Source organism: Microcebus murinus, chromosome 18, assembly GCF_040939455.1.
Source record: "Microcebus murinus isolate Inina chromosome 18, M.murinus_Inina_mat1.0, whole genome shotgun sequence".
NCBI lineage: Eukaryota > Metazoa > Chordata > Mammalia > Primates > Cheirogaleidae > Microcebus > Microcebus murinus.
Genome location: NC_134121.1, coordinates 7,402,288 through 7,412,290, shown reverse-complemented (window position 1 = coordinate 7,412,290; position 10,003 = coordinate 7,402,288). Strand labels below are relative to the sequence as shown.

General features: G+C 53.9%; 1 protein-coding gene, 1 long non-coding RNA gene and 3 other non-coding genes across 5 annotated transcripts in view; 4 read left to right on the top strand and 1 right to left on the bottom strand.

Annotated features, from left to right (window-relative positions):
- Positions 1 to 189: 189 nt before the first annotated feature.
- Positions 190 to 2,760, top strand: LOC105862012 (uncharacterized). Its single transcript, XR_001149837.2, has 6 exons — positions 190 to 332; positions 583 to 668; positions 909 to 949; positions 1,394 to 1,469; positions 1,739 to 1,811; positions 2,038 to 2,760. It is a non-coding gene; the product is annotated as an uncharacterized LOC105862012 (long non-coding RNA).
- On the top strand, positions 758 to 828 carry LOC142862319 (small nucleolar RNA SNORD49). The gene has a single exon (XR_012913385.1). It is a non-coding gene; the product is annotated as a small nucleolar RNA SNORD49 (small nucleolar RNA).
- LOC142862318 (small nucleolar RNA SNORD49) lies at positions 1,242 to 1,312 on the top strand. The gene has a single exon (XR_012913384.1). It is a non-coding gene; the product is annotated as a small nucleolar RNA SNORD49 (small nucleolar RNA).
- On the top strand, positions 1,896 to 1,968 carry LOC142862337 (small nucleolar RNA SNORD65). Its single transcript, XR_012913400.1, has one exon. It is a non-coding gene; the product is annotated as a small nucleolar RNA SNORD65 (small nucleolar RNA).
- Positions 2,053 to 10,003, bottom strand: part of LRRC75A (leucine rich repeat containing 75A) — a 41,222-nt gene continuing 33,271 nt past the window's right edge. Inside the window, exons 3-4 of the mRNA XM_020281266.2 lie at positions 7,110 to 7,225; positions 2,053 to 4,712 (exon numbers count right to left, since the gene is read on the bottom strand). Coding sequence (XP_020136855.1) covers positions 4,172 to 4,712; positions 7,110 to 7,225 — 657 coding nt within the window. The 3' untranslated portion in view covers positions 2,053 to 4,171. The remainder of the gene's footprint in view (positions 4,713 to 7,109; positions 7,226 to 10,003) is intronic.

The following is a 10,003-nucleotide window of genomic DNA, read 5'->3' as shown; positions in this document are numbered from 1 at the left end:
CAGCTACTCGGGAGGCTGAGGCAAGAGGATCGCCTGAGCCCAGGAGTTTGAGGTTGCCGTGAGCTAGGCTGACATCACGGAACCCTAGCCTGGGCAACACAGGAAAAACAAAGCCCGCGCTCCAAACCTCGCGCAGGCGCTCTGGAACCCATCGCGCGCCTCGTGACCCAGAATTCCCCGGGCCGTGGGCGAGACCACAGGCTCAGGAGGAGGGGGGACTCCTGGTGAGCGTTTACTATCTCCCTCCCTCCTGTGAGGAATGAGATGTTCCGACTCCTTAAGGGGCTGGGGCCGCACACACGCGGCCTTTCCGCTGGAGTTGTGCGATGGAGGTGAGTCGTCTTTGCGCCCCGGGCCAGCTACTGGCGGCAGGGGCAAATAAAGAGCTAGAGCCCCTCTGACCTCCGGAGAGGGGTCCGGGGAAGCCTAGCTGGAGGGCGGCGGCGGCGGCGGCGGCGGGGGGTCTCGCGCCTGCGCTCACGTGGGCTGCGGGGCCTGCGCCACGGCGGGCGCTCGGCCGTCTCGCGGCGGGGACCCCGCTGCTGTGGGCCGAGGCTCACGGCGCGCGTGCTTTTCCGGCAGGGTCACCGCAGTAGCCTGAGATCCGCGAAGGCCGGGACCCGGTTACCCGGCCCGCCGTGGGAAGTGGGCAGACGTGAGAGCACTGGGTAAGGGGGGTCTGCCTGCAGTTTGGGTGCCCGGAGGGTGCTCCACGTGGGTAGGGCCTTAGTGGGCCTACGCGGAGGCCTGGCTCGACTGTCCTGATGATACTGGAAATAGGAAGTGCCGTCAGAGACGATAACTGACGACGTTTATGCTTGTCTGACCGCAGTCCCTGAAACCTCCACGGTTTAGTTGGACGTAACTGCCAGAATCTGCCCTAAATTCTTGGCCTTATTCCGTTTCAGATGGTGTGCGCACTGCAGAGTGAAGACAGGGTAACTATGAGGTGAGAGCTCCGTCTGGATAAGGTTTAATATGTAACCTAGTTGTAATTTTATCTTCAACGAGCTGGAATTGATGTTTTGCAGTTGTAAGTTCTATACATTGAACATTGTGTCAAGCCATCATATAGAGTCAAACATTCCTAACCTAGAACTGCATCTGAACCAAAGCTATAAGTGGAAACAAAGTTTTTCTTAAATGTCTCCTCTGGCTGCTTTAAGGTAATTTTAGCTTAGTTTCAGGTCACGTCCAGGTCTCCGGTTGGAGCAATACTGGAGACGGTGAGGTGTTTTGACTGCTCTGATGAAATCACTAATAGGAAGTGCCGTCAGAAGCGATAACTGACGATAACTACTCTTGTCTGACTGCAGTCAACAAGTCCACCAGATGCTGTTTTGCAGGAGTAAATTTGTCTGAACTGTGACCTATACTTGCTGTATTCATCCAGGTTGCAAATTGGTGAAGGATCACCAGCATGTTCAGTGGCTGGCTGAGTATTGGACCCAGGAGCACTGGCCTGTGAGGTAAGTTTTGTTCTGTGGAGAGTGTTATCTGCTGAGATGTAGTTTTCTCCATCCGTTTAAAATGATGAGACTAAATGAAGGTTACAATTCCAAGAGAAGCTAAATTAGGACTTGTAGACTTTGTTAATACACCAAAATCACCTCCAAAAAGGTCTTAAGGGGCTCTTGTTAGGATGGACTTAAATTTGTAAGTTTATAGTTGAGGCTCTCAGAAATGTCTCTGAATCTGCAGTCTGTCTGAAGTGCGTGTGCCTTCTCTATTCCCCCAGGTTTTGAGAACTGAGTGCTGGAATGTACAGGTTCAGAGCTGGCAGCCACAGCAGCTCAGCCCAGGAGGAGGAGGTAAGCATTGATCTGGGCAATGACCCTGTGGTAGAATGAATAAACAGCTGGTTTTGTTAAAATTGATTTGAAGAAAAGGATATCATATGATGAAATCACCCAAAATAGCTGGAATTACCGGCAGATTGTGTAGTGGTGAGCCTATGGTTTTCTGAAGATATCTTTTGTCCTGTGAGTGGCTGTTGGTTAGAGCAGAAAGTGAAATTGAAATTTAGTTTCTTTGCAGGCTGTGTCCCCAGAGGATGGATGTCAGTCTGAAGTGAAGGACCAGTGGCTGTTATCAACTTGGATTCTGAAAACCTAACTGGCTTCAACAACATTGGTGTAGAAACATACTTGCCTTGTGTAAGCAAGGACATTCTCAAGCCAAGCAATGTATTGGGCAACTTTTTTCTAGAACAGGCACATTTGGTATCATTAAGTTTTCTAGCACTGTCCTTTGCTAGCCTGCCCAGTAGGAGCTTCTATACCTTTTTAACAAACATACTTGGCCAGGCATGGTGGCTCACGCTTGTAATCCTAGCACTCTGGGAGCTGAGGCAGAGTTCGAATCCAGCCTGAGCAAGAGCGAGACCCCATCTCTACTAAAAAATAGAAAGAACTTTAGCTGAACAACTAAAAAAAAATTACATATATATATATATACACACACACACACATACACATATATTGGCCAGGCATGGTGGCATATGCCTGTAGTCCCAGCTACTCGGGAGGCTGAGGCAGGATCGTTTGAGCCCAGGAGTTTGAGGTTGCTGTGAGCTAGGCTGATGCCATGGTACTCTAGCCCGGGCAACAGAGTGAGACTGTCTCAAAAAAAACCCAAAATACTAATTGGTTGTTATATTGGGGGGCAAGTTCTTTAAGATGAAAATTGTTAATTCCTCCTGAAAGTAATGTTTTCATTCATTTACCATGAACTAATACTATAATAAAGGATACTCTTTGGTATTGATTCTTAAAAATGTGTATTTGAAGAAAAAGCAAATTTGACTACTGCTGTCGGGTATCAGCAGTTCCGATTCCCTGTAGTGAAAGCTTTTTGCTGTTAACAACTTCAGGTTTTGAGGGCAAAAATTCCAGAGCATCTAAGGCATCTACACACTTGATTCTAATCCCTGCTGCCTCTGGGCTCTGTCCCTTTTCATGGCTTCCCTCTAGCTCCTGAAGCATTTGAATCACTCCCAGCTAAAACCCTTACTGGCATGCAAGGCCCAGAGTGTAGGTTCATTTTGCTGGAATCTTGCCTACCACGCTTGAGGGCCATCAGGTTGTTCTGTTTTTCTGGGTAAGAATGATTGGCTCCCAGTCTCCCTGGACTAAACCATACTTTTAGGACTAGGGGCTACCTGTTGTGTATAGTTTGGGACTCTTAACTGGTAGAGGCCAGAAGTGTTTGGATTAGAGAGGAGGGGGAGAAGGGGGAAGATGATGTAGGTGAAAACCGGTGCCAAATTAGGCTCTCTTTGGAGCCTCCAGGTGACTTCCCCAGCCATCTTACTTGGGTCTACCAAGAATTTGGACTCAACTTCATGGTCCTGGATTTTTAAGAGCCTTCTGTAGTAGGTCTTAAGGAATGTTCTCAAAGTATGGGTTGATGGCAAGTATGATGGGAAGGAAGCAAAACTCATCTCTGGCTTTCATGCTAAGGACACTGAGTCCCACGTGAAGGCCTGGCAGTTTTGGGGGGATGGGTTTCTTACTGGGCCTTTCCACGCATGCCCTGTGTGCCCTGAGCACTGCCACACAGCACTAGGTGTTGAGGGATGTAGTGGTTGCTGGCTCTCTGGGCAGGCGCCTGTCACAGGTCAGTTCCAAGGAGCCCAAGGCTCCATGAGCAGGTAGACCACCCTCAGCATAGATGGAATTCGGCTTCTCCCCCCAGGTTCCTCAGTTGGGAGTTGTGAAGATGGTAATCTCCCTAGAGTGGGGACACATTCAGCATCTGGATGGAGTTTACTCCTCCAGATAAAACAAGTGTTTCACAGGAAAATCCTGGGTTACTTGTAGGGGCACAACTGCTCTGGGGGAAAGTTCTTGGCTTTCACATTGGCTAAAGCCATATGCCTGCTCCCGTAATTCTTTGGGGAGGCTAAGGGCTGAGGTGAGGGGTGTCAGGAGCCTCTAGACAGGGATGACTTTCAAGCCAGAAAGGCTGGTAGGGGGAATTATAGGGGGCAGATGGAGAGGAACAGGAAGTATAATTCCCCCTTTCTTGGTTGCTACTGTCTGCGTTTCTGTGGGTGGGTTACCCAGGCCAGTTTTGGTGATAGCCTGAGCCTCCTAGCACGAGGACCCCTGACCTCTGCCCTGGTCATTGTACCCCACAAGGGTTCCCTGGTGAGGCCCTCACTTGTGTGTCATGTCTGGCCTGCAGCTACAGTCTCCTTGTCCTCATGATGGTCTTTGGAAGGTGCCACAGGACCCCCCCCAGGGTCCTGACCCACTGTCCCTTCCCGCGCCTCCTCCCCACTGCCTGGTCCCTCGCCCAACTCCAGGATGGTGGGTAGGTGGCCCTGCTTTGGGGAGCGCTTGCGCAGGCTGAGCAGGAAGGGCTGGGGCAAAGAGAAGATGTCCACATTGTTGCCCAGGTCAATCCACGTGACGTTGGGGAACTTGCTGGGGTCCTTAAGGGTGTCTGTGAGATCTCGCAGCAGGGCCCGGGTCAGCCGGTTGCCGTTGAGTGCCAGTGTGGTGAGGCGGGGCAGGGTGCTGAGTGCTGGCAGCAGCTGCAGGACCATATCATCCGTGAGGCCTGTGAAGCCCAGCTCCACGCTGTCCACCTGCTCCCCGCATCGCTGCAGGTAGCTGGTCACCCGTTCCAGGTCTCGGGAGGTCAGCGGGATGCCTGACAGGTCCACTGTGTTGTCCGGAGGGTTCCCGGCCAGGACAGCCTTTAGGCTGAAGGGAAAAGGGACAAGCAAAGTTAAGCACATGGGACAAGGCTTTCTCTCAGAGTCAGCAGTGGCCTGGCTCTTGGCCTCTAGGGATCATTTTCACAAAGCTTGCAGATTGAACTGCAAGTGCAGGAGTGGGAGAAACCCCTGGCACTACGCCACATCTCTGCTACCTGGGCCCAGCAGGCCAGAGCTGAAGGTCTGCGGCTGCCCTCCTGCAGGGCCAAAGGGAAGGCCTGAGTTTCTGCATGATGCCCAAGTTTGCATCTTCACTCCTTTTCTTCCTACTCTGTGACCTTTAGTTACTTAATCTCTCAGTTCCTCAGTTATTTACCTTAATGGGGTTGTTATGTGAAATGAGTTAATGTAGAACATTTAGGACAGTGTCTTGTATAGGTAAGTGATGAACACAAATTTGCTGCTGCTATTATTAATCACTTGGCCTGAGCTTCCCGCTTCCACCACCCTTGGGTAGCAGCTAAGCTGCCTCCAAGAGTGGCACAAAGCATCTCTGAGGCCCCTCCTTCATGGCCTTCTTCCCCACCATGTGGGGATCCCTAGGGGCAACTTACAGGACCACAGGAGGGTGCAGGGGCTCTGAGCCTAGAGGATGAGTTCTCTCCACCCCTCACTCCCTGCCAGCTGCCACCCCCTCCTTTCTTGCCCTGGGCCAGAGCCCAGGCTGCTCAGGCTGACATGAGTGTGCCCTTTCCACCACTCCTCTCTGCTGGTGTCGGTGAGATGCTGGTTCTCCATGTTTCTACGTGCCCTGGGACGGAAGGAGGCGGAGGGGCTCCCAGCCCGCTCAAAGAGCACACAGTAAGGGTCACAGCCTGGACTTCCTGGCAAGGTAAGGCAGGTCTCTATCCTTGAGATATGAAGTGGGAGGCTGTCCCCAGTTTGCTCGTTTCACCTCTGACTGGGGTCCAGCCTCAGGGAGTTTGAAGGTAAAGCTTTCAAGGTGTGACATTTAAGTGCTTGGAACACTGCCTGGCATTTATTCAGCATGATTTAATTGTTGGCTGCTGTTATCAATGCCATTAATAAAGCAGACCCGTTACACCCAGGGAACAGTGTGGTGGTGACGGCCTGAGCTAGGTTTGAGTCCCTCACCACCACTTGCCAGCTCGGTGATCTTGGCCAAACAGCAACAGTAACTTCTCCTGCCACCTGTTCGTTCCCTTAACAAGTGTTTGTTAAGCTCCCACTGGGTGCCAGGCACTGAGGTCACCATGGTGAACAGGATGGACAAAAGCCCTGTTTCCATTCTTCCAGGGGGAGACCACACACATGGAAGACGTGAGAGGGAATGACAGACTAGCTGGGGGACACAGCCACTCAGGAGGGAGGTGGTAACACCTGAGCTGACTCATGAAGAGAGAGGAAGCACAGGCCATCATAAGAGTTTGGAAAAGTTCCAGGAGAGAGTGGGGGTGAGAGAGAGAGACCAGAGTGGGGGAAGGGCAGGCCACACAGGGCCCTGTCTGGATTCTGTTTTACGTGTGATGAGAAGCCACTGGAGGGGAATGAGACCCTGTTTCCATGGCTTCCAGATGAAGAATGGACTGAGCGTGGGCATGTCTTGGGGAGACAGAAGAGGCTCCTAGGTTCTGGCTAGTCAAACTTGCAGCTGTTCCACCCTAAGAACTAGCTCAGTCTCCTTGTGGCATTCCAGGTACCACGGGCCCCTGTCCTGCTCTACGCCCATATGTGGAACCCCTGCCGTGGCCAGCTCCATAGAGCATCCCAGGATCTGTCTGTCTCAGTTTTGGGGGTGGCCAGAACGGAAGGAGGTGCCAGAGCTCTTTCTTCTCTGTGAGGGAGGGGGACAGTCCTTCCCTCCCCAGTCTGCAGGGAACTGCAAGGATGAGCCGGCAGCAGCACCAAGGCCTTGCCAAAGGCCAGCGGCCCTGCCATGGTCATTTGCAAAAAAGGCAGGGTGCTCCCTTTTCTAGGAAGCCTGGTAGTCTCCTGACGCCCCACTGTTTCCTGCAGTACTTAGGAGTGGTATGTAGCTCACAAGTTCTATGTCCTATGTGTCCCCCTACTCCTCCCTGATCTTCAGGGGAAGGTCCTTGCTGCTATATGGACCAGGGACAGGGCTGGGGGCTGGGCCCCTCTGGGAGTATCTGAGAACTGGCAGGTTCAGTCAGGAGGGCCTGCTGTTAGCACACCAGGTGTCAGAAGCTGCTCACATCCCCCACCCCCAATCAACTGCCCGCCCCATCCAGCTCTTCTATGCTCACGCCCACCTGGGATGCCCTCTTGGCTGTTCCCCTGCCTGAGTCCTCCCAAGATGGCCCCCTCTGGCTCTCCGGGCCATCCCTTCCCCCTGCCGCGAGAGGCCCCCGTATATCACACACTCAGCTTGGCAGAGACCCGCCTAGGGACTGCCACTCACCAGGCCTGCGGCTTCCTCTTCACCAGCCCCCGGTGCTGCCTCCACTGGGAGTGGGGGCTGAGGTGGTATGTCAGCTGCCGGCACAGCTTCTCCATGGCGCCTAGAGCGTCGCCTTCCTGCAGAGGCAACCACAGGCGGTGGGGCCCCGAGTCACTGGAGCACCTGGGGTGCACTGGCCCTGCCCCCAGGCTTCCCATCACCCTGGCACCACAGCACCCTAAGACTGAGTGGGCAGGTGCCTGCTCTGCCAGCCCAGGGTGGGCGCCCCTAGCAGGCAGCAGTGGGTGCAAACTGGTTTGCACAGTGGTTTTAGTCTTTGTGGATTCGTTGCCAGCACTAAAAACCTGAGGTTTATCTAAGAGTCTGCATTCCAGCCAGCCTGAGCAAGAGCGAGACCCAGTCTCTATTATGAATAGAAAGAAATTAATTGGCCAACTAACACATATATATATATACACACACACATATATATGAGCTGGGCATGGTGGCGCGTGCCTGTAGTCTCAGCTACTCAGGAGGCTGAGGCAGGAGGATTGCTTGAGCCCAGGAGTTTGAGGTTGCTGTGAGCTAGGCTGATGCCAGGGCACTCACTCTAGCCTGGGCAACAAAGAGAGACACTGTCTCAAAAAAAAAAAAAAAAAAAAAAGAGTCTGCATTCCAGGTGGTCTGACAATAGTTGGCTGGAGCTGAGTGCCCACTGGCCCCTTGGCCAGGATTCACCTGGTCCCTGCCACTCCCCAGGGGCCTTCCTGTTCATTCACTTGCTCCACAAATATTTATTGGGCACTTACTAGGTGCCAGGCACTTGTTCTAGGAAGCTGGGAGACAGCAGTGAACAAATGTCCTTGTTCTTGTATTTCACACAGTAAAGAGGAAAATGGAATATTTTTACCTATGTCTCTCTCAAAAGTGGGAAGATAGAAGAATGAGGGGTCAAGTCTTTCCCAGCTCTGTTCACTCACCCATGCTACCTGTCCAGCCCATCCACATTTGAGTTTGAGACCCTGGGTAAGATGGGCTGAACTGTGTCCCAAACAAATCTATATCTTGATGTTCCAACCACAAGCACTTCAGAATGTGACTGTAATTGGAGATGGGGCCTTTTTTTTTTTTTTTTTTGAGACAGAGTCTCGCTTTGTTGTCCAGGCTAGAGTGAGTGCCGTGGCGTCAGCCTAGCTCACAGCAACCTCAAACTCCTGGGCTCAAGCGATCCTCCTGCCTCAGCCTCCCGAGTAGCTGGGACTACAGGCATGCGCCACCATGCCCGGCTAATTGAGACGGGGCCTTTAAGGAGGTGGTTAAGGTAAAATGAAGCCACAGGAATGAGCCTTAATCCAACAGGCCTTGTGTCCTATTAGAAAAAATTAGGACCCAGAGAAGCTCAGAGGAAAGACCACGTGAGGGCAAAGAAGGAGGCGGTCTACCAGCCTAGCAGAGACCTCGGGAGAAAGCAAACCTGCCAGCCTTCGACTTCTGGCCTCCAGAAGTGTGAGAAAATAAAGGTCTGCTGTTTCAGCCACGCAGTCTGTGGCGTTCTGTTAGAGCAGCCCGAGCAGAGGGAGACACTGGGTTAAAGGATGCAGCAGAAGGGTACTAGACAGACTCCAACTCCGTCACCCAAGGGAAGTCAACCCAACAGTCCCCTGGGCCTGACCTGCTGGGCAGAGGGGGCACGAAGCCCGTCTGGGAGGGAGTGCGGGTCAAGAGTGTGCGCCTGCCAACCGTCCAGTGCCACGGGCCAAGGCAGCAAGAGCCAGGCCTGGTGCAGAGACGCACCTGTGGCCGGCAGCGCGGGGTGGGAGGGCCGCCCCGCCTGTGCAGCGCCTGGCCGCGCCGTGGGCGCCCGGCGGCGCTGACCGCGGCTCTGCTAGTGGAGAAGCCAGCACTGAGCGCGCTGCGCTTAACTAAGAGCGGGCACTGGGGGCCAAACTGCGGGCATTCCAGTCCTGGCATTCCATTCCTTGTCCCCTCTTGTGTGGTTCTGGGCAAACGCTTGGCCTCTCTGTGCCTCCCATCAGCACCTGTGAGGGGAGCTCACAGGAGTGTGAGGATTAGGCGAGTCGCTACTGGTGCGGTAGCAGTAGTCTACTAGAGCCCGACACGCAGCCGGCTCTCCGCCACGCTGGCCAAATACTCTGCTGTGCGCCAGGGCGGCCGGCGCCGAACTCCGGCTGGGTAAAGAGAGATTACTTCTGCCCAGGCTCAGATTGGAGCTCAGCTTTTAAGAGCACGTGGGTTAGTGATTTTGGATGGAAAAAGGAAACACGAGTCATCCCTGAGTGAGGAGGAAACAGTCTGAGCACGGGCTTGGGGGTGTGGGGAGGGTTGAGGCTTTGGGCTTGGGACCTGGGTAGAAGACAGGGGGCTTCAGAGAAGAGGGTGAAAAGGCAGTGTGGGGGACGACCCGCTCACGTGGGGCCGTGATTAGTTTGAGGGGCCTATGGGACCTCCAGCTGGGGGTGGCATTGGATTCATGGGGTGGGGGCTCCAGACAGGTCCGGGCTGGGCACATTCATCTGCATCTGATGAGCATCTCTGGCCAGGGAATGAGCCGAGGGGGACGCAGGGAACACCAGACACAGGAGTCAGAGCAGGAGAAGGAAGCAGAGCCTGGGTACCAAGGAGAAGGGTGGCAGGTGGGGTCAGACCCCCACAGAGGCCACTAGGTCTCCAATGAGGCCCTGGCCGGCACAGGCTCAGGGAGGGGTGGCTGTGGTGGGGGCCAGGCTGAAGGCCAACTTGGGAGGCCAAAGGGAGAATGGGAGGTGACAACAGAGATAGCACCTCTAGGACCACAGTTCCCCACCGTAGAACCTTGCATGCCGGGGGGAGCTTTAAAAGACACTGATGCCCTGGCTGCCCAAGTGATGGTGGGCAGCTCGGGCACAGGGATT